This window comes from Conger conger, chromosome 5 (assembly GCF_963514075.1).
Source record: "Conger conger chromosome 5, fConCon1.1, whole genome shotgun sequence".
Taxonomy (NCBI): domain Eukaryota; kingdom Metazoa; phylum Chordata; class Actinopteri; order Anguilliformes; family Congridae; genus Conger; species Conger conger.
This window is the reverse complement of record NC_083764.1, coordinates 47044772-47071728: the sequence shown is the minus strand read 5'-3', so window position 1 is coordinate 47071728 and position 26957 is coordinate 47044772. Positions and strand designations below refer to the sequence as shown.

The 26957-nt window shown below is 41.6% G+C and overlaps 1 protein-coding gene across 1 annotated transcript; it reads right to left on the bottom strand.

Moving 5' to 3' along the window:
- Positions 1-510: 510 nt before the first annotated feature.
- On the bottom strand, positions 511-26460 carry scp2a (sterol carrier protein 2a). The gene is made up of 16 exons (XM_061242831.1): positions 26284-26460; positions 25524-25581; positions 25025-25096; positions 24464-24595; positions 24306-24370; positions 20382-20508; positions 19831-19894; positions 19615-19701; positions 19079-19229; positions 15244-15391; positions 14866-14973; positions 9005-9158; positions 6191-6290; positions 5853-5982; positions 3448-3527; positions 511-1550 (listed from the first exon to the last, which is right to left on the bottom strand). The coding sequence occupies exons 1-16, from the start codon at positions 26347-26349 to the stop codon at positions 1455-1457; spliced, it is 1638 nt and encodes a 545-aa protein (XP_061098815.1). The 5' UTR covers positions 26350-26460; the 3' UTR covers positions 511-1454.
- Between the last annotated feature and the right edge of the window lie 497 nt (positions 26461-26957).

Here is a 26957-nt window from a genome sequence, read left to right as displayed (position 1 = left end):
AATTTAGTGGACACAGTGGAGGGTACGTTAGCAGAGTAGCCTACCTTAAGCAGAAAGACATAACTGCACAATTTAATATTTATATGTCACAAGTCATATAGTCATTGCAATATTCAACAATGTTATCCCATATTTTCCCCCATTACTTGCTCCAACAGGAACCGGAGCTCCTCAGCAAAGAGCGAGGTCCCTCCAGGGCGGAGCAAAGACCCCTCCAAACATAGCAACAGGACCGGTGGTGGTCACCACCCTCCGCACACAATTGCACTCCGGTGTCTTCATGGTTTTCGTGGGAGAGATTCCGTCACCGTTTTATATTCCATCCATAATGCAGAGTTGGTACATTATTCATTATGTGTACAGCTCCAAAATGAATCTGACAAAGCAAATTATGAAAGAACAATTTTTTCTTGTTTATTAGCAAGAAGTCAAACCTGGCAAGCTCCATAAGCTGGGCCCAGGGTGTGATAAACGCCAAGGTTGTGAAAAGAACTCTCAAGCAGAGACCAGTTTCTTTATTGAAAGTTTTATTTAGTAAAATCAGGACTTTTTGCATTCTTCAGTAAAATTCTGATATTAACTCGCGCTTTACTTTTTTAATTATTATTACAATATATCTAAACCATTTATTTTTTGGGTCAATTTGCAAAACGTGTAGCCATTCTAGAGACATAGTGGCTACAACACCAAGACAGACACAGGCACAAAGTCCTTTGAAAAGACAAATTTGAACATGGACTGATGCTTATTTTTACATTGGGTCTTCTTAAATCAAACATGGCGCTTTTAAGAGCATAGACTTACCTTTCATAAACAGATATAAGCACATGTAGTGCATTATGACTATCTGCCAGTGATCACATTCACACATGGTTTGTTTTCTGAGAAATAACACACGCCTCATCAGCCTACATCATCCATTAGTGCTGCAAAGACGACGTAGCGATACAACACCAGGTAAGAAGCTGTGTATGCTTCACGAAGGCCTTATTAAGCCTCTCAACGCAACAGTGGCCGATAACTGTGGGGATGACAAAATTTGACGTACCTCAGCATGACAGCTGTCCTAAAAACACACTGTGGTCCTTAAGCAGTAGTTAAAAAGACGGGACAACCTTGCAAGATTCACCCAATCCCGAAAATGTTAATTAATATATTCTATCGTACAGAACCAGAATTCCATCGGGTTAGGACACTACCTGCTCGAGAAGCCAAAACAAACAAGAGCCGGGAGCTTACACAATTCATAATCATTTACATAAAGGATCATTTTAATCAAGATGCGTTAATAATCCAAAGACAGTGCAAACCTAGAATTGCTCCAATTACGCATTGAGTTAGAACAAGGTGGTGGGGGTGGGGGGCGGGGTTATGTCCGTCTCCCAGCAGACGGACAGAGGGAACGGTCTTGCACTGTGGGCCCCCCCCAGTGAGACTGAGACACAGCCGGCCCTTCACAGCTTCGCTTTTCCGGGCTGCAGCTGCAGGTTCTGGAGCTTCATGGCCATGCCCATGTTCCCAGTGATCTTCAGCTTGCCCTGGAAGAAGGCCTGCAGGGCAGAAGCGACGCGAAAAGCCGAGCTCAGAGCACAGGATGCACACAAGGGAACATGCCTGTCATTTGCCTACTGTGGAGAAACAGGCACTGTCATTTGCCTACGGTGGAGAAACAGGCCTGTCATTTGCCTGATGAGGAGAGCATGCAGTAATGTATCAAGCCTGGTCTTGAATACGTACGAAGGCCACCCACTTACAAAGAGTATCACCCATTAACAATTCTGGATAACACTAGAATAAAACGTAAATTATAATACGTGCAAACCTGCAAATGCCCTTAAAATATCTCTAGACCGGAGGAAAAAAAACAAAAAACAGGTTACAAACAAAGAAAAGGCAAGAGAAAAAAACAACAACACTGATGTGTATTGTATGTGAATTCTACTCTAAAATTCACTCCATTGCAATCATTTCAAGGTTAAATTTACGGGGCCAGATCAACACAGATTAAGGAAACATGGGGGCGCACAGCTAAAGTAACGGACCTTGATACAGGCATCAGTTTGTTAAAGTTCCACACCGAGGACCGGGGTTCGATTGCGATGCCTATGTCTAAATAGAGGACTTCCTTTGGGGGGGACTTCCAAAGAATCTCTCCTCTCTCTAGCCTCTCAAATATTTGAGGGAATATTCCTGAGGAAGACAGTGAAAACACCTTTGGCTCTACAACAGAGAGCACGTGACCCCATTTTGATCATCTAAATATATTCTGAATTCTGTATTATGATTCAGTATGCTTATAATAAAGGGGCAAGTCTGCTTTTGAATAATAAATAGGATGTGAAATTGTAGAATGTGTTTGACTTGTTGATGATGGGGGTTGGGTATTTGATAAAGACGTCAAACAATGGACCTCAATGAATATATAGAAGATGTTATTATTGTGACTTATTTTTACAATCTACTTGACCTGTTTCTATCGGAGGCAACGACAAGGAGAGGGAGATGTAGGGGGAAGGTGACAGGCAGGGGAAAGTGCAATTTTTTATTTATTTTTTATTCAGGATAAAGTGTTGTATACTTTAGTAAGCAAAATAACTTTTTACAAATCACAAGACCCATAATATAATTTAGTTTCCTTTAGTGGCCTTTTGGAGTCTCCAAATGTCCTTTTTGGAAAACTGCCTAGACATAGATTAGAAAAAAAAACTACGCAGAACACCCATTCTGGTGATATTGTTATCAAATCTGAAAGGGTATTCATCCAGTATTTTGGCTAGGACTCCATGTTTCTAAGTACACCAGGCACCACTACAATAATCTGTATCCACTCAAAAACATCAAATCTTTAAGAGGGAAAATAATCCAACACTTACACAGCTTCTGTGACTTTGATTAAATAATATATAGAGTAATTCTGTGACTTGGAAAACAAACCCCAAAGGTTACCTTTCAGATTATACCTGTAGTCAAAAAGGTTCACCAACAGTAGCCATTTTATCTTGGGTATGTCATTTTCAAGCTTGTGCAAAGAAAAGGGGAGCCATTAAGGCATTAACCTTGCTACCACCGGTAAATGTTTTGCAATAGAGCATTCAACTTTGTGTGAATAGTGAACTGCATATAAACGATCTGAACCAATCAATCTCTACATTGAAAAATTCTTGGAAATTGAAGGAGAGGTTTCAATAAAACTGCAGATACTGAATGCGATGAACGATGGAATGATGAACACAATGAAAGTCTCTAATGAGTATCAGGGTCATGTCTGGGTACACGTGGCAATACATGAAATATGTCTGGTTGAAAAAACTGATTTTTGCTCGAATAAGCCAGTTCCCTTTACAAAAGTGCCTCAGCTTCTGGTTTCCGCCTCAATACCTCCTTCACGGCCGTCATGAAATGCAAAGAAATAAAATGCAACAAAAAGGCAGAGTGTCACCATCTTACCGTCTGTGGGTTCATTTTCCCTGTCATCAGGGCCAGTAAATCAGCATCCGACATGGAGATGGTGCAGTCCGCCTTCTTCTCTGGAACGAGCGGAAAAAGCCAACGTTAAAGGAAAGCAGTGGAAAAAGGCAACGTTGAAGACCTTCTTAAGGGAGAGGAAAACCACGAGTGTGAGATTGCATGTTGTCATGCATACCAGACTGTAATGGGGGTTAGATGGACGGCTGCAGGTTGACATGCATTAGACTGAGGGGGCCTCTGTTAGTATTTTACGCCCACCACACAGAGGGAGCGCAGTGAGCTTCATAAACTCAGGACCCAATCTCAGTCCTGGGAGCTCCCGGATTATGCGCTTTCTCATTCAAACCAATTATTCAGAGCCAATATGCTGTAATAAATGACACGCTTTAGATTATTTACTCTCTAAGTTATGACAGAAATAGCCCTGCTGTGACAAAAAAACCAAAAAAAACAAAAGCATTACACATTTTCATTCAAGACCTTCATTTAAGGATTTTCCCCAGACAGCAAATGCATGAATTTTAAGTTTGTGTAATGCGATAAATAGGAAAAGATTCCCTTAAGACAAGGCTGCCCAACCCGATTCCTTTCACTCCAACCAACACTCGTTACAATCACTGTTATAGGTTTTGTGTTTACATTTGTTTGTCTTTTCTGCATGTGTGAGACTCTGGTTTTCTTCCAGTTCGTCATCAGTTATTCTTGATTTGAAAAATGAGTGGTTTGATATTCCTCGTTGTGATTACTTAGTTAATTTTTAGTTTGTCTGAAATTTTTGCCTAGCCCTAATAATTTGTTTGCTGAGTGGATTTTGTGCGTTTGGCATTGTTCTACAGAAATCAAATCATGACTGTTGCTTAGCCCCTCCGTTTGCCATACAGAAACTCCAGGTACGGCGTGTCATTAATTCAAATAGAGAACAGTTCATGGACAGTCACGGATCCCATGGATTTCGCTCTGCGACAGTTGCTAGGGGGGATGTCTTTGGGGGGAGGGAAGGGGGGGGGGGGGTTTCATTTAGTTGTGAAAGACTGCGGAGAACCCTGCAGCAAAAACATGTTCTCAGCTAGTGTGATTGATGAAGAGAGACTAGAATGATAACCAACATAAACCGAAGTATCAATATACATACATATACATATACACACATATATATATATATATATATATATATACACACATACATATACATACACCCTGCCTGTGCTTGACTTCAGGAAAAATGAGGGGAGAGAAAAAAGACAAGCACACCGACACACAATTCCTCGCACGCACACACGTACAAACACACGCGCAACGCATACACTCCCATCTGCATATCACCGATACCAAATCAATGAGTCGAGTATCGGCTGATTCCGGTACCGAATCAGCAACACAGTGAAGATCAAATCTATTTAAACCGTCTGTCTGAGACTGGTTCTACAATGAAAAGGAAAGTGCACACACTCAATTGCACTTTACCCACCTACCGTCTTTCGAACGCTTGTGCAGAGGAAATTGCAGAGGAAATAGGCTACTGAAAACAAGCAGACTCTTAATAGTAACTTCTCCAATTTCTCCAAGAAAAGAAACAGGATTCCATGCTGTGCTATGCATGTTTTACATAGCGTATGGTCTGAGACTTCAACACATTTCTCAAACGGGCTGCACAACACGCGGCTTACTCAATTTGCTTATTCTGCAGAATTCAGAAGTCGTGTGAGAATGGCTTGCAATAAGTTATTGCGTGCACAAGAAATTATATCCATATGGAATAAAAAAAAAAAACCTGCACAAATCAGAGACTTCAGTCTCTCCAGTATTTATGCCGCATAAACAAACATAGCCAATAAACCAGTGGCTGCTGAGTTGAAAATTGACCGGGCTGAAAACAACCTTTAAACTGATACTTGCTCTCTACTTGGTTCCATTCATTTTGATTATGATTATGATTATGACTAAAATGACTATAAATATGGTGATTCATTCAAAATGACCAATTATCCATGAACAAGTTATGGATATTTGGCTATTACAGCCGAATAGCGTAATTTTATGTACATCACAAAATTATGCTGATTTCATTAACGTTCTTTAAGAAGAGAATAAACTAGCTAAAACATTGCCTAAATGCTTCACTTAAGAAGCTCCATTGGTGATGGACAACTGACCGGCTCTGTTGGCGACGGGTGACGGATAACTGACATGCTCTGTTGCCGACGGGTGACAGATAACTGACATGCTCTGTTGCCGGCGGACGACGGATAACGGACATGCTCTCTTGCCGATGGGTGACGGATAACTGACATGCTCTGTTGCTGATGGGTGACGGATAACTGACATGCTCTCTTGCCGACGGGTGACGGATAACCGACATGCACTGCTGGCGATGGATCACTGACCTGCATCGTTGTCAACAGAGCCTTTGCCGTTCTTCACGTCTACCACCCAGAGAGCTTCCTTCCCCTCCGGCCCGTCCTTCACGTTAAAAGCAAACACGCCGCCAATCTTCTTCACAAACTGCTCCCCTTCCTGCACAGAGGTAGAAAGGTGCATTCGGGAGTCAGGAGTCATTAGCAAAGAGCTCGCCTACATGTGCCAAAGTTTAACCCCGTTTCTTTACTCTCTCATTTTTCCAGTGTTTAGGGCGGTCTTATCCTCACAAGTCCTACAGTTTAGATAAACTGCCAGCAGCTACGCTACATGCATGCTGACAGATGCTTCAGGCAGCGACGCTTACCTCCTCTAGCTTCTTTCCGATTTCCTGAAAGACTGCGTGCGCCTTGAACCCTTCCAGACCACTGACGGCACTGGTGGGCACAGCCTCTACCCGCTGTGATCTGAAGAGAACACACAAGAGGGAGAAAAAGCAGGCTAACGTAACAGGATGTTCTGCCCTTAGGCCACAGAGCTAATTAGACTGGTACATGGTCTGCAGAATGATGCAGACACAATTCCTCCTACAGCAATGATCAGGAATATGTAACGCTTCACTTACTCTGGTACGGGCATCCAAACAAACTAGTCAATACACAAGACGTTTAACAGCAAATATCTAGTAGCACTAGTCAATGACTTCCAACGATGGACAATAGACTTGGATGACCAGCGGGTTTCTGTGTCCTGAATTTTGATGTACCATTGGCTATTTGCTTCTAATAAAGTAAATATACTAAACCTGATATTCATATTGAAATTTAATCAACAAAAGGTACATTCAATAGCAGGTTTCAGAGAGAAACAGCTAAATATTATGTGCAGTCGGATTAAATTTTAGCTGCAAAATCCCTTTAAAATGCAAAAATCTTATTAAAACATTTGTTACGAGATGGGTTTCAATTCAGATAGAAGAGGAGAGTGAATTCTTTATATAAGAAGAAGTGAGGTGGCAAGCAAATGAAATTGTAACTCTAAATGACATCTGAATATCAGCGAGGATACAGGGGACTTTGGCAACACATATTGCACATACAAGACTACCTTGGCTTTTGTCCCAGTGAAAACTACCTAACTAAACATGGACACAAAACTTACATACAGCTTGTGTGCATAACAGAGCAGAGTTCAACTCCTTTTTTTTCTGTCTTTCAGCAGCAAACTTTTATTATGTGGTTATGGACCATATAGTGTTATTAGGTGCTAAAAATGTGTACTTAAACATGACATTACACGTGTAGGCTAAGTCACATATGACACGGGCGTAAACCTGGCTAATGGAAGACAAAAGAAAAGCATTGGAAGGTGATGATGTAATGGTGAAATGGTGAGGTTGTATTTCAAACAGATGATCAAAGTGAACTCAAAGTTCAGGGTTCTCGCTGTGTACTACAAAAGACACTTGTGGACATGTTATCTGTGTACCGCACTAGTGCATCCTATGCTCGTTAGGACAACATCAGCAAAAACACATTAAATTTACAGTAACAATCTATATGAGGACCACAATGGAAATAACTTTACTTTGTTATCGTCAATCATTTAAATTCATATACGATTCATATACGTTTCTGGTTGTGCCATCTTTTAGAATTACTAAAAGAATAAAATTAACAATTCAGGGTAAAATATGAGGTAACAGAGCAAAGGGCCCCAAAGATTCCCACTGGAATTAGCTGTTAGAATATAAAGTGTTTAATGAGCTCATAAGACTTCATTATATATTTCTACATGTATCCACCATCACTGACAAAACCAATTACATCCAGACCCAGGTGAAAACACAGCACAGACTGCCTTGCTCAGGAGTTTTCAAACTGGCCCTGAGGTCCCGCGTAATTTTTGAAATATTCTTGAAATGGATTACTGTCAGGGGCCAAGGTGTTCGTGCTTTCAGAAATGAGGACCGCACAGGATTTTCAGTTTCAGTTTAATCCTGGGGTTTTAAAAGCCCAGTCCTGGCGCCTCTGGGTGTGCTGGGTTTTTGTTGTGGCAAATCTCTTGATCAATTGATGCTGCAAGAAAGTTATTTCATATTTGTAAAGTCCCACATCACCAATTTCAATGAGGGGAGATGGATAGATGAAAGGTTGTACAAAACTCAAATAACTGTGGCAGCTAACAATTTTGAAAATCAGAAAAAAATTCAAGTGACCATTTTGAAAAGACTTATGCATGACCAAAATATTTGATGTCACTGGTTACAGTATGAAATATTCATATTCATTCGCATTCATATTTTCAAAATAGAAGTTCCTTCAACTGATTGACAGTAATCTTTCAGAATAAGGCCTCTGCAACTTTAAACGCGATGAATAGGCAATAGATTGCATGATTCCACAGCATTATGAGGTTAATTAGCGTACAGAAATCTCATACATGGCGTTCTGTACTTTTAAATATGAATTAAGGCTCGTTAGAAGAAAAAATAAATATATATATAAATCAATCACATACGGTGGGGAGATTCCAGTTGACACAGCTTGCATTGCAAACTTACCATTAATGTATTGCATTGTCATTAAGGTTGCCACTTTACCATGCTGTCAGTGTTGATCATAAAATGCCATTGAATTTAAATGAGGCGTCAGAAAATCCAGTAGGTCGCCTATGCGGGAGTTTGCATCATTTGCTTTCCACGTAAGTTTTCAACAACTGCTTTAGATTCAGCGAACAGTGTTTCAGCCAGGAAGACACGAATCATTTCACCCGTCAGTCTGTACTTCAATTAATTAATTAATTACATTATAACACCGAATGGAGATATGCGTTGTTCTGACTGATTAGAAACCCTGGGGTTTCTGTTTATCCATATAGCCACATTCACGGCACATGTGTGGATGAAGATTTCTGGTGAAAATGTACTAGCTAGCAGTTCCGATCGTTAGCACAACCCCTTATAGTAAAGAACTGGAAATACAAGTTGCCGTCTGCATTGTCAATCAGCTTGCGGTCAGTGCGAGAACACAGCTAACTTGCTGGCTAGCAAACCTTAGGTTACTTATTCACGCAGAAAATATACAATAGGAACAAGACAGACACGAGTAGCGAGGACAGAAAAGCGGCGCGTCTCATATTATCATTAAGGCTTCAGTTTCGGAAAAATAAATCTCCTCACCTTTCAGCTTGTGGGAAACCCATTCTGTACAGAGTCACCACCACCGCTCCACCAAGGCCGATATTATGCTGCAAGGCGACCTTTGCACCCGGAACCTGCCTACTTCCTGCTTCCCCTCGAAGCTGCCAGCAGAGCTCCGCGCACTGCGCCAGGCCTGAAGAGTTAAGCACAGAGTGCGAGAGACGTGACGATAAAGAAAAAAAGAATGTTTATGAATAAACGTTAGTATAGTTGATTCAGCGTCCTTTAAATGTTACCAGATGAAAGTTATGCGAGTTGCAGCATCTTAAAACTTCACCAGTGTAACCTTATAACCATTACAACCTAATGTGTTTTTGTACACACTATGTAATTGTGTCAGAAAAAGCAACAAAATTGAGTGTTGAATATCTCAGCCATGGATTGGTATACGGGATTGGCAGACCACTCAAAACAAAACTTTACACAAGCAATCTATTCTGAGCCAAGGTGAATATTATAAAGATGGAATGACATGTCTTTGTCTGGCTTAATAAATGTCTTTACTCCTCAGCTTTTAAGTAGGCAATACAAAATAATGAAATTAATAACACCTGCTAGCCCTGCCCAATCTCTGTCTGAATTTCTATATTATTAACATACACAATAATTCCTATTAGCAGTGATTGGGAGACGGCAGGAATGTTTACATTTAAATACACATTAAAGTGGACAACTATTTTGTTACTTTTATCAATCAACTTATTAATCATAAATTCAACAGATCAAGAACACTCTCCAGGATGTTGACAGATGACCATCAAGTCGGGTCAGCCTGTAGCGTAGTGGTTAAGGTAAATGACTGGGACATGTAAGATTGGTGGTTCTAATCCCAGTGTATATCACACAATAAGATCTGCACAGCCGTCGGGCCCTTGAGCAAGGCCCTTAACCCTGCATTGCTCCAGGGGAGGATTGTCTCCCGTTTAGTCTAATCAACTGTACGTCGCTCTGGATAAGAGTGTCTGCCAAATGCCAATAAGGTAATGTAAAGACTATGCCAGCATAACCTCAGAGGGCTCACCACAAGATGCAAACACCTGGCAAGCCTCAAAAATATGGTCAGGGCCCCATTTCACTAACGTTGCTAAATGAGAATGTTGCTTTAAGTGGCTTTGTCCGTAAAATGATTGTTGGTGGCAGACAGGGTGGTTTCAGTATCTCAGAAACTGCTGATCTCCTGGGATTTTCAAATTCCTGCGACCGTGACTTAGAGGCGAGTGCAATCAGGGCTTTGCACACAGTTTTTGAAGGAACTCGGCAGGTAGGCTGTTCGAAACATGTTGGAGAACATGTTCTTCTGTGGATTTAGGCAGCCTCAAATGCTTCTGTCTCTTCATGTAATCCTAGACAGACTTGATGAAGTTGAGATCAGGGCTCTGTGGGGGCCATACTATCACTTACAGGACTCCTTGTTCTTCTTTATGCTGAAGATAGTTCTTAATGACATTGGCTGTATGTTTGGGGTCATTGTCCTGCTGCAGAATAAATTTGGGGCCAATCAGATGCCTCCTTGATGGTATTGCATGATGGATAACTATCTACCTGTATTTCTCAGCACTGAGGAGACCATTAATTCTGACCAAATCCCAAACTCCATTTGCAGAAATGCAGCCCCAAACTTGCAAGGAACTTCCACCATGCTTCACTGTTGCCTGCAGACACTCATTATTACATTATTACATTATTGGCATTTGGCAGACGCTCTTATCCAGAGCGACGTACAGTTAATGAGACTAAGCAGGAGACAATCCTCCCCTGGAGCAATCCTGGGTTAAGGGCCTTGCTCAACGGCCCAACGGCTGTGCGGATCTTATTGTGGTGAGACCGGGGTTACCTGGCGTGTCCCAGTCATTTACCTTAACCACTACGCTACAGGCCACCACTCATTCTTGTGCTGCTCTTCAGCCCTTTGGCGAACAAACTGCCTTCTCATCAGTCCAGGGAACCTGCTGCTATTTTTCTGCACCCCAGTTCCTGTGTTTAGTGCATAGTTGAGTCACTTGGCCTTGTTTCCACATCGGAGGTATGGCTTTTTGGCCGCAATTCTTCCATGAAGACCACTTCTGACCAGACTTCTCAGCACAGTAGATGGGTGTACCTGGGTCCCACTGGTTTCTGCCAATTCTGAGCTGATGGCACTGCTGGACATTTTCCGATTGTGAAGGGAAGTGTCTTTCAAGTTTCCTTGGCCGACCACTGCATCTACGGTCCTCAACGTCGCCCGTTTCCTTGTGCTTCTTCAACAGAGCTTGGACAGCACATCTGGAAACCCCTGTCTGCCAAGAAATTTCCGCCTGGAAGAGACCTTGCTGATGCAGTATAACTACCTTGTGTCTTGTTGCTGTGCTCAGTCTTGCCATGGTGTATGACTTCTAACATTAAACTGTCTTCAGCAACCTCACCTTGGAAGCAGAGTTTGGCTGTTCCTCACCCAGTTTTAACCCTCCTACACAGCTGTTTCTGTTTCAGTTAATGATTGTGTTTCAACCTACATATTAAATTGATGATCATTAGCTCCTGTTTGGTATAATTGGTTAATCACACACCAGACTATATGCCTACAAAATCCCTGACTTTGTGCAAGTGTACCTAGAAAAATTGATGCTGGTTTGAAGGCAAAGGGTAGGCACACCAAATACTGATTTGATTTAGATTTTTCTTCTGTTCACTGCATTTTGTTAATTGATAAAAATAAACTATTAACATTTCTATTTTTGAAAGCATTCTCACTTTTTTCACACCTGCCTAAGTATGTATATATTTCTTCTCCAAGCTGCATCCTCTCCAACTGCGACTGTGACTCTGAGGCGATCCGGGCGCTGTTGTTGTATGCAGCAAGCCTCCCCTGCTGAGTCCTCCAGCCTCCCTTGGAGCGGCGAGCCAATTATGCCGTGAGCCAGCGAAACGCAGCCTTTGGCAGGACCTGGAATCGAACCCCTCGGAGTGCAACTGCAACAGGAAGGTTCACTGCACCTTAGCCTGGCCACCTCCCTAATCCCCTACCCACCCCCCTTCCCTCACTGGGGCACCAGAACACAATGTGCTAATGCTGGTAACATGGGCAACCCCACAGACAGATATAGCCAGACCTCAGAAAAAGCATTTCACGAAACATCAAACGCATGAACACTCTCACTCTCACGGATTAAGAAAAAGGCCACTGCCTGAATTATGCAGGTTTCACAAGAAAGAGCCTTCACACCTACAGCAAACACAAAATGTGCTACACTTATATTTGTTTTTGACAAAAATGCTTCTGACTGCGATATTCTGAAGATGAAATAAAATAAAAACACAGGAAACAGTGGCCAAAAATGACACTTTGGCATCAAAACTACAGGTAAATTTAAATTGAATTAAAACCGCAAAACACCCAAGAAATAACCAAGGAGTTCAGTGCTCCTCTATCATTCTTCATATCAGTACTTAACCTTCCTATTATGTTCAGAGTTTATAGCCGCTTATTATTTTCTTTTTATTTTGTATTTTTTAAAAGTGCCACCAGAATCATCCACAAAGAAATCTGAAATAAAAATAAAAATGGTATTTTCAGACTTTTTATTCAGTTACAGAGGGTCAAAATGAGCCCATATAACACATGCAAAGTTCTGAAAGCAATATGTTTATTGCATGTTTTATATTTAATCCCACCAAAATAGAAAATGTACCAAGTACCAAGATGAAAAACGTTAACTGGTTTGTAAGAGATAATAGGATGGTTAAAGTACATCATTAGGAGTTTTTGTCCTCCCGATAATGTCAGTTCATCTCCGCTTTACTCACAAAGTGGCAGGAAGTTCAATTTCGACTCAATTCAATTTTATTTGTATTGCGCTTTCCACAGTAACTATCACAAAGATGCTTTATATAGTAAACAGAAGGGAAGAAAAATGGGAGATATCAGCTCTAAGCCCCCAAATAGAATATGAGGCGAACATCTCCAGAGTCGGAGGAAAAACCCTCAAACAGTGGTGGAAAAAAATAAACTCCCTGATGGGAAGGAATCTCGAGAGGAACCTGGCTATAGGGGGATGCCTATAGGAAGTCTCAACTCAACAAACAGAATGGCAGAACGGCCACCATACACAAAACAGAAAACAAGAGAGACACGGAGAGGCAGTGAGCTGGTCCTATAGCGTCAGGAACGGGACCGGGGAGCGCGCATGAGAACCTCATCAGTCTAATGGAGGGAGTGACCTTTGACCTCCTTAAACCCTCCAGCCCCGGTTTCATTTCCTCCGGGACGGAGCAGCTGCCGCTCTGGGAGGAGCGGAAGGGCAGGCAGCGGAGCGAGCATTACGCTCAGGACAGCCAGCTTACCCTCTCGCCCTGGCTCAATTCATATCCCGGCAGACTGCCGAAGAGAGGCACTGCAGCACCCATGTGACATCCAAAGCAAATTGTGCGCTGGTGCCCTCTGCTGGCCACAGTAATGCCTGCGGGAACATGTACATGTGCACACACCACCAAGGACAGGGGTCAGCAACCCTGGTCCTGGAGAGCCGCAGGGTGTGCTGGTTTTTGTTTTCGCCTTAATACCAGCAACTGATTCAGACCCAGGAAACCAGTTGAGGCGAGTTAACTGTGTAATCCACTTCTTTAATCGATCAATTAAGTGCTGAGTAACGACAAAACCATTTATTGCTTGGTCTTGTGGCGTGCTTGGGATCTTTATCATGGTCCTCATGCGGACAGTGGAGATGGACCTGTGTACAGGAAGGGCTGACCAGGGAATGTAGGTGTGATAATGGCCACAAGGGATGAATTATGCATTGGGAAATCATGGACATGGTCCTGCAGGATTGCTTTAGAATGGTTCATTCAGAGCTGTACTGGACTGTACTCGAGATGCCATAGCTGTTTACACATTAGTGAATAAATATAATTGATTACACATACTGTTGCTGCCTTGTCTTTCAGATCTCAAAGAGAGCGGAGTTCAGCTTAAGATCTATTGCCCCATCAATTGTCATGAAAGACCCATTTGCCTTTTACCAGCTTCCTGTAGAGCAGTGGTCTCCAATCCTGGTCCTGGGAAGCTACTGGGTCTGCTGGTTTTTGTTTTCACCTGAGGTGAGGTGAGTTAACTGTGTAACTGCTCTACTTGATCAAATAAGTGCAGAGCAACAACGTAAACCAGTAGACCCTGTAGCTCTAGAGGACCAGGGTTGGAGACCACTGCTGTAGGAGAATGCCAAGTGTTTACCAAAAATGTCTTACTACTTGAAAAACAGTTCAACACAACCCCACTGCATTCATGTTAATGCTCCGTTCTCATTCATTGGTCCTATTTCACCAAGACCTTTAGCATGTGCAAAACCTTTTAGAACGCGCAAAGCCAATAACACAACCAATGATTGTTCATGGAATTCATTCTACACCAGTCATTGGTTGTGTTCTTAAGTTTTACGTGTACTGAAAGGTTTAGCATTTGCTAAAGGTCTTAGTAAACGAGGCCCATTGAGTGGACGACCATGGACAGATAAATGTCAATGCAAACGGTTGGCATTTTTACCAAAGAGCTGTACAATTGATGCTTCTCGTTCACACATTCATACACACACCAACAGCAATTGGCAGCCATGCAAGGCACCAACCAGCTTATCAGGAGCATTTAGGAGTTAGGTGTCTTGCTCAGAGACACTTCCAACACAGCCCGGGCGGGGGATCGACTACCAGACAAGTGCTCTTACCCCCGAGTTAATGTCGGCCCAGATAGAGTCTAAACATTCCCGAGAAGCCTCAGCGTCTTGGGCATTGCTGCAAAAGAGCATGTGTGCTCAGACAAACTACCCTGTATAAATAGAGGCAAATAATAATATAATAATATCCAGTCTTACCTGTGGCACCCAGCGGGTGTCCTTTTGAGATGAGGCCTCCACTGGGGTTCACCACCCACTTCCCCCCGTACGTGTTGTCGCCTCTGTCAATCAGCTCCCCCGCTTTACCTGCGGGGACAGGTACAGCTGTGTAAGTTCGGAAAGTCATCAAATAAAACGCCTACGGGGCTGACAGAACAAAAACCTGTCATGTTTTCTAAATCCACACAGACAACAATAACTCATTTAAATGCACACAGGGATGCGCATCGACGCACCACTGTGATTTTGTTCAACCGACCACGAAAACATCCTCAGCTGTGCCGACAGAGACCGAGGACCTGCGGTCGATTCTTTTCATAATTAAGTCTTAAAACTACAACTCCGTGACAGACTTACCCTCAGCACAGAGCCCAAGAGCCTCATAAGTGATGAGCTCATTGGCAGAGAAGCAGTCGTGCAGCTCGATGACATCGATGTCCGCCGGCTCCAAGCCCACTCTATCAAAGCACTTTCTTGCAGCCAGCTTAGTCATGTCATATCCCACCTGGAACAAAGAGGAATGCACAGTAATATCAGGAATGCACACCATATACTTGTTTAATTACCGCAAAGTGTAAAATGCGAGGGGCTACGCAAATATCGGATACTCCAGAGTTTGGGATTCATGTTACATTTGGAAAAATCGTTTCTCTGGCATCTAGAAATTCAGCCCATCAGCTTATTCGGTTCAAGATAATACATACATAAGGCTTACGCTATCCCCTATAAGTGTTTAAAATGAAGCTGATACCAAGCCCAGCATGTATTACATGTACAGTAACAATGGATTCAGGGGAACATCTTCATACTTTTGGGAATGTCCCTTAAAGGTACAATAGGTAGGAAATAGGTTTTCAAAATATACAGGTGATCGACCGACACTTTGTATCAAAAATGTACAGCTGTACAGATTATTGGTTGAAAATTGGTTCTAATTGCCACAGCCAATGGCATGGGGGTTTCAATGTGAGTGTGTTCACAGAGAAGGGGGAGGGATAAACAGTGTTGTGGTTTGAGCGTGTTTGTTCCTGCAATTCTTCTCTTGACCATTAGAAGTTCGAAATTACCGATAGTACCTTCACTCATTTCAAAGGTAGTAACTGAAACCCTGGGTGTCTCTATCCCAACATGTTTCTGTTAAATGACCATACAGAACTTTGCTCTTTCAACAATCTTCATTGTTTTCAAAATCATTCATCAAACTTGAGCAATCGAACAAATTAAACAAATTTGATCAATTTACTCAAAGACCGGACTTGAACCAAATAGAGAACCCTGCAACGACCAAAAATAAGCAGTTAATACTCCGACACCTCCCAATTTGTCTAAATTACGGCAATCCTGCAAAGACTGGGCTAAAATACCTACACCCCGATTTGAAAGACTGGTATATAAAACTGTACTGTAAATATAGTTCATAGTATGGCTTAACAGACTTCTGAAACTGAAGGATTAGAACTATTGCTACTTTTTTATATATATACTATGTATGTATACATATACATATAAGTAGGTGTAAATACAGTATAGGTGTGTATGTAAACATTATGTATATCTTGGTTGTACTATAATTTAAAATGATTTACTCATGTATTTTATTTTATTACTCAAGCAGTTACTGAAAAAATCTGTATTGGATGCCTCTGTGACCCGTTTCCTCCTTTTTCACCTCCTTAACATAGATTGTTTGCCTTATCTACAAAACAATAAATCACAAAATATATACCAGTAATACTCAAGTTCTAAAGGGCACCAAGAACTATTTTCTGAAAATAACAATCGACAGTGAACCGTATGGCCCTTGCTCAACGTGGTGTTTTGATTCAATGTTTCATAATCTTATCACCACTCCACCTCACCAATCACAGACCTCGCAACAGAGTTGAGCGATTGTGCATGCATAAAACTTTATGTGTACACATAAAAACATATGAAATCAATTCAGTTTTTGTACAGGGGTGTGTAAACCCTGAAGGACAAATATATATATATTTTTTTTTTTACCTGAAGTACTGACTGAACATTGATTTTAGTAGCTGATATATGTATGTGCAGTGTTTGAGGTTTATGAGTTTGGTATTGAATGTTATGGAACGGACGTTGACCTTTCTATTAAAAAAATATATAAAAATAAAAATAAAAAAAACTGTAGTTATAAACAGCTGTTGGTCAGTAGCTCACAGGTTAGGCAATGTCGTTGTAATACACATGGGCCCTCGGGGGCTGTAGTTTGAATCTTGCAGCAGGCCCACCTGGATTATGTTAAAGGCCCATGTGCATCAGCGTTCTCTTCCTGGTTTTAGTATCTAAAACGGCCATAAAATATTCACAAAGAGCAGTGACATTGGTTTTGATACGTCCCTCACCTCTCCCCCTCCCCCTCCTATGGTCAGCTCTCTGTGTTTAGCAACGTCATCAGCTAATTATTCTAAAACATACGTCATTGTAGAACCCCCACAGCTAGACCAATGAGGGAATAGCTGGAGGGGAAGGAGCAATGTGTTTTTCCTCCCGATGTTGCTGATGCAAACAAGAGATGTTAGTTATTTATCCTCCATTCATGAACAGAGCACAATTACATTTAAGAATATACTGGGTCCGTCAGCACGAGTCAGATATGAATTGCCCCGTTCCATATCCCGCTTAAGACAGGCCTGAAACGCATCAGTAAGATTCTTATTATTCTCTTCACAAACGGGGCCATGTTGTCATCACGGATATATCCGATCTGTTGTCCAAATGTCAATATTGTAATGGTAGCATTAGGACATTCACAAAGGAGCTGAACAACACATCGAATGTATCTATGATCACAAAAAGTAAGCTTAGCCGTTACTATTGTTTTACTCGTTATCTGACTCCAAATTAAACTAGAATTTAGAATTTGGTTTTAATCATACGTGAAACTTAGGTTACACTAGACTCTTCCTTACTTCATTCTTCATTACTCAATATATGCTCCCAGGATTAGCACTATTGCTGAATCTCAGTTTGTTGGAGAACACAGAGGTTGGGGGTCTAGCCAACACTATACATGGTATAGCCCAGGTCAGCGTGCATTTAGAGGGCCCCTTAAGGCTAATTTGACAAGAACCGACGTAAAACGTCCATGGGTTCTCTTCACATCAACTCATGCACTACCATGCACCACCAATCCTGTTTTACTGGCAGAATTGGCTGCCTTTCCCAACTTGGGGACTCCACTAAAGTACCAAGCCACTGATCAGTTGGTTTTTGGTCAAAATTGTCCCCCTGAGTATTCAGTCATAATTTAGGCTGAAAAAGGTATAAGATAGATTAGAGTCATGGAGATCATGAAAAATAAGAAGAAATTATTTACAGGCAGGTAGGTCATTAGCTTAGAATTCATCAGTCAATTACATAATAAAAAAAATTCAGACAATAAATACAGAGTAACTAATCTTACCCAGCCTGCTTCAGCTACACACAGACACAGAATATGCATGGTGTGGGAAGTCTTGTTCTCCTTATAACCAAAAATCAGGCCTTTATCTTGACCAAAATTAACCATCTGGCCTTTATGACCAGTTGGAATTTAGAGATACCTCCCCAGGCGGTGGAATTTGGTCAGGGGGTTGAGGAAATTGGCTTCCACTGGGACAGATTTCTGAACAGTTTTCCCTAGGTTCCTGGAAGGTAATGATGTCCTAGGCATACGGTTGTGGAAATTAGACCATTGCACCAGTCGCACTGTGCCAAGGAAAATGATACCAAACAATATTATCTAAACTGGCTTTGCCGTGAAACATCCAATGCTTCATGCATCATTTCAGTGACTGAATGAGGGAGATAAGAAAGGGAGAGAGTAATTACGGGGAGGGTCCAAGAGAATAATGCCAGGGGCCCGGCAGGAAACCTGCCCGTGCCGTAAAGAATGTCACCCCTGTCGTTTGCTGACTTTATGATCCCACTACCAGAGGTATACAACCTCACCCACTCATTCATGTATGACTGTTTAATAATTTCCGCCTTACATCATGACACGATGGAAATCGTTTCACAAAGCTCAGAAAAACAGACGTTAGACCCTAAAATATGCACACTTCTACTAAAATTGCAATTTTTTATGGGATCAGTACGGAACACAAATGGAAAGCTCCAGGATGATACGAAAAGCTCCAAAACACAACAAATATGTATGTGGGTCTGTGAACAGCCCTGCCTGCCTTACCGCCTTTATGCAGCTGTTGTCCTGGAACGAAGACGACAGGTCGGTCACCATCTCCTGGGCCAGGATCTCTACAGCCTGCGCCTCCAGCCCGTGGCTCCGCACAAAGCTCTCGCTGGCCAGAACCGCTGCCCCTGCACCATCTGAGGTAGGGCTATAACAGTAACAAAACTACATTATATTTATATAAGGCATGGGTACACAACACCTGCTGGTTTTTGTTCCAACCAGTTATCTTTGTTTTAGTTTTCAGGCAACACTACAAACTATGCTGGTTCACTCCTATACTTGAGCACAGTAAAGTCTTTAGGACACATTTTCAGTCTATGACTGTAGCTGGTGCTTATACAGGTGTCAGATCAAGATATGACTGAAATAATTAAATAATTAAGAGCTGAAGTGGATCGGCCCTTGTTGTGCACCCCTGATATAACGCTTTCTGTCACACAGAGATCCTCTCAAAATTTTACAAAAGGCAATGGCCAGAAATCCTGCATAGGACGCCTTTACAGTAAACACTTAAGTGCCCGCATCCTTACCAGCACTGCAACAGAGTCAGGAACTCATAGACCTTTCTAGACTCCTGCACCTGATCCAGACTGTATTCATCTTGGAACTGAGAGTAGCTGAAAAGCACATCAAATCAATTAATCAGTAAATTTCACTACCATGTATACCTCATTCTCTGTCTATGATCAAATCACAACGATACAGGACACCGTTACACAGCAACTTAGCAATGTGTAAAGACTTACGGGTTGTTGGTTGAATGTTTATGGTTCTTCCAGGCAATTTTAGCAAAATGCTCCGCTTTAGTCCCTAGAAACCAAAGCAAGTTTTAATACCGAATCTGGAATCAGACAAAACAGCACAAATTATTGACCCATTTGAATGGACATGAATGGATATGAGTTTTTAGTGGATTGTAGATGGACCTACAGACTGACGGGCCAAAAAAGTGAGTGTGTGACCAGTAGTAGGATATTATCACGCACTTTAATTATTACTGATGCAAAAAAGCAAGCGTTACACTAAAATGTGTCACTCTTTCCATTGATCAAAAAACTTGAAACACTATTAACTGGACAATGGGGCATGTCTTACCATTACAAATGAAGCATACAATGTAGGAAAATAAACATTGTCTGATATGAAGGAGGGTAAGAATGAGATTGAGTATACCAAAAAGGAGCCAGAAGAAATATATACAACAGGTAGGCCTGCTATGCAAAAATGCTGGAAGCTTAACTCCTAAAGTATGAAATTAAAAGCGATGAGGACCTATGTGACCAAGGACCAACTTTACCATATTTCTCCATGTGCTCAGAACCAGCATTGCCAAAGAATTGAGCAGCAGCCGGGGCGGCAGCCAGGCCGCGGAGGTTGATCATCACCTCCAAGTGCTTGTCCATGGGGTTCGTCCTGTCCTCAAACTGCAAAACCCCATATTACCCACATGAAGAATATGTGTATCCACTTACTTATGCCCAATTGTAGATGTTCCCATTATGGTGCTACAGTGGGAGCAATAATTATTTGATCCCTTGCTGATTTTGTAGGTTTGCCCACTCACAAAGAATGGAGCTGTGTAGAATTTTAATCATAGGTACATTTTAACATTGAGAGAGACAGAATATCACAAAATAATCCACAATAACTACATCATATAAATTTTATATCATATTTTCACATGAAATAAGTATTTGATCCATAGAACAATAGGACTTAATACTTGGTGGAGAAACCTTTGTTGGCAAGCACAGAGGTAAGACGTTTGTTGTAGTTTTTCACTAGGTTTGCACAGATCTTGGGAGGGATTTTGGTCCACTCCTCTTTGCAGATCCTCTCCAAATCCTTAAGGTTCCGAGGCTGTTCCTTGGCAACTCGAAGCTTTAGCTCCCTCCACAGATTTTCGATGGGATTTAGGTCTGGAGACTGGCTAGGCCACTCCAGGACCTTAATATGCTTCTTTTTGAGCCACTCCTTTGTTGCCTTGGTCGTACGTTTTGGGTCATTGTCATGTTGGAAGACCCATCCACAACCCATTTTCAGTGCTCTGAGGGAAGGAGGTTGTCGCCCAAAATTTCCTGGTACATGGCCCCATTCATCCTCCCCTCGATACGGTAAAGTTGTCCTGTCCCCTTAGCTGAGAAACACCCCCAAAGCATAAGGTTTCCACCTCCATGCTTCACAGTGGGGATGGTGTTCTTGGGGTTGTACTCAGCATTTCTCTTCCTCCAAACACGGCGTTGAGTTGATGCCAAATAGCTTTATTTTGGTCTCATCTGACCACATCACCTTCTCCCAAGCCTCCTCTGGATCATCCAGGTGTTCTTTGGCAAACTTCAGACAGGCCTGTACATGTGCCTTCTTCAGGAACCTTGCACGCGCAGCAGGATTTTAATCCTTCACGGTGTAGTGTGTTACTGATGGTTCTCTTCATGACTGTGGTCCCAACTGCCTTCAGGTCATTAACAAGCTCCTCCTGTGTAGTACTGGGCTGATCCCTGACCTTTCTCATGATCAATGATATCCCACGAGGCGAGATCTTGCGTGGAGCCCCAGACCGAGGGAGACTGGCGGTGACTTCCATTTTCTAATAATTGCTCCAACAGTTGTTAGCTTCTCACCAAGCTGCTTGCTTATTTTCTTGTAGCCCATCCCAGCCCTGTGCAGCATTCTACAATTTTGTCCCTGATGTCCTTAGACCGCTCCTTTGTCTCGCCCATGGTGGAAACGTTCGAATCTGATTGATTGTGTGGACAGGTGTCTTTTATACAGCTACATAACGATGTAACGAGTTGACACAGATGTTTTGGGTAATGAGTTGAGATTAGGAGTGCTTCTTAATGGAAAACTAACTGGTCTGTGGGAGCCAGAATTATTGCTGATTGGTAGGGGATCAAATACTTATTTCATGCAAAAATACGATAAATTTATAAAAATTTAAATGATGTTGTTATTGCGGAATATTTTGTGAAATTCTGTCTCTCAATGTAAAAATGTACCTATGATTAAAATTCTAGACAGTTCCATTCTTTGTAAGTGGGCAAACCTACAAAATCAGCAAGGGATCAAATAATTATTGCTCCCACTGTATACTGTAGTACTGCCAAAAGTCGAAAGCAGAGCGCACTATTCTTTCAGCTCTCTCACGTAATTTCCGTTTCTCTCATGCGAATAAATACGCACACTCTCAAATTTACCCTGCTCTCCCAAAAAACTGTATATGTGCTGTCAAATTGACGACATGCTCTCGCGAACATCACTGCATTGCCGTTAAAACTTCCCTCTGCTTGCTCTTGGATTTCGAGGTCCATGGGGGGGGCAGGCACCCCTGATGTCAGATGTAGATATATTTAGTTACATAGGTATTGGATTCTAAGTGCAAAAACACTGCTAAAAGTCCGATACCAATGAGAGAGGGCTGTGGGTTTGACCAATTAAATTGTCAGGCCTACTGTAGGGTTAGACATGCATCAGTTAAAATGATAATTCTTCCCATTTTCATCCCTGATTCCTACCGTTTCTGCCTGACAGACGAATACACTTGATTGACATGAAATGTGTCCAATCTGCTGTTGTTGAAAACTTTGTAACAGATATGGTTTAGCACTCAAAATTCGATGGCATATCTGACAAGGAGTAAAAACAGAAGTACAAAGAAAGCAGTACTTTTGTACTTACTCCTTGTTGGATATGCCATTATAATACAGGCTAGTAATTCTGCCAGTCGTTCAGACTGCCTTGGACCCATCTTGACATGGAAGCACGGACAAAAATGTTTTTGTTAGCTTCGGTAAAGTCACTCATTTGCACCCAAAGAGAACATTACTGTACTTTCAGTGTACATTTGGGAAATTTGATCCTTGAAGAACAAAAATGTCACTGCCACTCAGTCAGAAAATCACTTTACACTAATTGCAAGGGTTTATATTTCTGTAGAAAGAGCAACACCATAATAAAGAAAAAGCATTATTTACAGCAACCCTTTATACCCTGTAAGAGAGACTGTGCAAATGTGTGCTTGCTGGCTTTGAGGACAACCATCTTATTCGATATTAAAGTACAACTTGTTTTCATCCTCCCTTTTTGTAATATTTCTTGCTCAAGGCGTGTAGGAGTTGGAACTTTCAGGCCTGTGAGATATTTGTGATATAAATGAGCATACACCTAGATCTGTTCAATATATCATGAAAATAAGTTGTCCCATTCTCGTAAGCTAAATAAGTCACTCATTACGACATACTTAATTTATTTTATCAAACTACATTGGTCCCATAACACTTCAGTGACCAGACATATTGCATTTGAAATAAAACGATAAATATGAGGTTAAAGGGTAGTCTGTCAACTTTAATATGAGGGTATTTGCATCCATATCATGTGATCCTTGTATATACATAGTCCCCCATTTTAGGACCAAAAGTAATTGGACAGTTGGCCATTCAACTGTTTCTGATTTGTAAAGTGTAATCAATCTCATCCTTAGTGCAGGTATAAGAAAACTTTCAGAATCTAGTATTGATCTCTTGGATTGGGGCAGTCGAGGAAGCATGAGGCTGAGAAATAAGAAATAAAACAGTCAAGAGTCACAGGCAAGCAATAGGCTTGGCAAAATTAACTACTTGAGCAGATAAAGCTCTTTCTAACAGGAAAATAATCTTCATGCACGATATGAATACACTGTCCAGCAATAAAGGTCCCCAACACTTGTGAGCTCACAGTCCCAATCGGGCTATTGCACTTAATCTACCCTCATTAAATGTAGCTAGAGATATAGCAAGGGAGATGATTTAAAATCTGGAAATGGAAGAACCAGCGGCTCGGCCCTTCTCCAACCAACGAGAATGTAAGGGAGCAGTAGGCCAAACAGCGCTTTTGCACTGAATATCTGAGCGCAAGCAGAGCGAAGTTTGAGTGAAAACACAAATGTTTGAGAGAGTGCAGGATTAATATGAACACATGCATATACACTCCAAGGTGTGGGAACAATACATTTGTGCAAGAACAAAGTATATTAGAGAGCACAAGTACAGTTTCATGCAAGAGCAGGGTAAAGTTGATATTGATATTGACTATATTCTATATATTTTTGCATGAGAAAAAAATAAATCTGCATGAGAGCTGAATGTGCAAGTGCTCTTGCATTTAATAACTCTGCTTGCCACATTTGGCAGTAAAATAACACCATATTCCATAACTATTCCAAATGTGGAAAGTTCTGTACCGCAGAAGTCAGGGAGCCTCTCTGCATCTTCTCGAACCCCAGGGCAAGAACGCAGTTGGCCAGACCTGAGGGGTTCATTTTGGCACAAATAAATTATGGCAATAAATTACAGGGTACAAGGGATATCATACTGGAGCTATTAGCACCAAAATTCTCACCTCCCTGCACTAGCTGGCGAGCCATGAAGATGGCGGTGGAGCCAGTGGAGCAGTTGTTGTTGACATTAATGATAGGGATGCCTGTAAGTCCCAGGCTGTGGTAAATGGCCCTTTGTCCACAGGTTGAGTCCCCTGAGAAACACAGGCTGAGGTCAGTGGTCCCGTTCACAGTAAGCATTGTGGGATGCGCAGTCCCGAGATGAGGCATTGAAATGCACTTAATGAGCTCTGGCCTCTCACCACTCCAAAATGAGCTTCACCCATCTAGCTAACCTCACAAACAATGGTAGACCAATAATAACAACAATGACACTAAATATGTAGGACTTTAAATTTATGCACATTTCCAAAGTACTTAGTCTGTGACAACATAGCTTTAGCAGGTTTCACTGCACAAGAGCTTGTTCAGCTAAAGACCAGGTGTAGTAGTTACTTCCACACCAATTGCTTCTTCGTGGGTGGACGTCACATCCTGTAGCAGAAGTTTACATGCTAACTGAGGTCTCTGAACATTAACTGTGTAAAAGAGAATATCGATCTGAGAGAAGTGTGTCTACTAACCGTACACATAACCCACACAGGCTTGCTCTATAGCAGAGTAAGGGACTCCAGCATCTGCCAAGGCCTTCTGTCCTGATATATGGAGAGAAATTGGAGGGTCAGAACAAAGACTGAAAACTCATGGTGAGGTGTCAGGGTCCCGCACTTACTTATACAGCCAATTTAACTTTCTCCAACATCCTTACAAATGTAATTTCCCCTCAAATTCATTCAAACACACAAACCACTCACATATCACCAGTGTTTCCAAAAATCTGAGAAACAATACAAATTGCCATGATGTCCCTGCTAAAGTAATGCTTTCAACTTCCATCATTTTATTTTTCTAATTGTTGACCAAGCAATAGCAATGCAAAACGTTCATCCATAAAATAAAGTCTATTGGTAATCAAAGTGCATCTACAAACAGCTTGTCTACCATATTACACATTTGTATCCTTGTCATTAAGCTACTGTAATAAACAATATTCTGATGGAAAACTGGTTTAATGTTGTTCACCTGCTTCCTTGGCCATATCGGGGTAATCAAACTCATCTCTGGCGCCTGGCTTCTCAAACTGCCAAGACAAACAGTGCAGGTTTTCATAGGTCAACAGACGTCCAGCCAACGTCAGGGTTGTTCTCTCATATGTAAATTCGACTGCACAATAACCAGACAGCATGCATACTGTACATCCAGAATGGAGAATGCCATATGACAAGACAACAGGGAACACTGTGAATTATTGTGCTTTGATTTGGCAGCATGCTTACATAAGGTTTTTTGCAAGAAGAGCTACAATTAAATGCTACGTCATGAATGACCTATTGGACTTAGTGTTCTGACATTGGTTTCAGTTATTGGTCAAAGTCTAGTAGCTAGCAAATTTGCTATGAAATTAGCGTCAGATCGCTTCCACTTCCCAACATGATTTGCACAGCCCAACAATTGTCTAACGTAGCCACCGAGTGCAAAGCAATGTTCGAGTTACGAGGATAAAAGCAATGCTTTAACGTAATGCTCAACTTTCAATGCAACTTGATCAACTAGCCAGGAATCAACGCGTGAGTTAACTGTGCAGCTTTAACTATTGTTAAAAAATGTAGTTAACTGCACAGGTTAGCTAGCTACCACCAAGTATCAATCAAGTGAAATCAATTGGCAATCAAGTGAAATCAATAGGCAAGTCAAACGGCTGGCTAATATACACTGTATGTTTACTCATTTTAGGTTGCTGTCCAAGAAAAAGCTCTTGGACAGCAACACTTCTTTAGTATACCTTTGTCATCCCCACTCCGACCACAAAAACTCGGTTTTTCGTAGACATTGTTGGACGACCTGTCATGTAATTGCGCAGTGTCCGAAGCAGGAAAGGTACATTCACAGCTCTTTCAGCACATCAAAGCAGGGCAAAACACATTGACTGGCAAAACTATGCCAGAGGGGAAACACGGTTAGAAATTGTATTCATTTTACGGTGTTCATATTGGGACATTCTTCATCCGAACGTTTCCGTGCGTTCGAAAACCTTTTTGAGCCTGAGAACCAACCGCAGTGATAAAATCAGCAGAGGGAGACAAATATTTTTTAAATTTTGGTTTAGCATAGTTTCTCTTCGCAATGTGTTAGTTATCAACCAACGGCAAGCATGAAATAGAAAACACTGCATGTGCTATTTTCACTGTTTATGTGTTACAGGGAAGTGCATGCTTGAAATGTAGGCTACAGTATGTGGGTAATTGTGGCTCTCTCTTGAGTTCTTCCTCATTTTTAATGTTAAATGTTTAATACTGAAAAATGTTATAGTGCCTATAAGTTCTGAAAGGAAAGTAGTCAGTAGGTTATTCACCAAAATACTAGTCAAAACTACATTTTTGCTCATCAGGCAGTTAAAAAGCTAATACAGTGCTTCTCAGACATCTATTTCAAAATGAATTCACATGGATGCAATAT

Coding starts and splice junctions, on each gene's coding strand:
- scp2a (XM_061242831.1), bottom strand. CDS start 26,349: ATGACAGGTCGTCCAACAATGTCTACGAAAAACCGAGTTTTTGTGGTC. Junction 24,596..25,024: donor CTGTGTGGGTTATGTGTACG/GTTAGTAGACAC, acceptor TGTGTTTCTCAG/GGGACTCAACCTGTGGACAA. Junction 6,291..9,004: donor GGTTTCCCACAAGCTGAAAG/GTGAGGAGATTT, acceptor TGTTCTCTTCAG/ATCACAGCGGGTAGAGGCTG.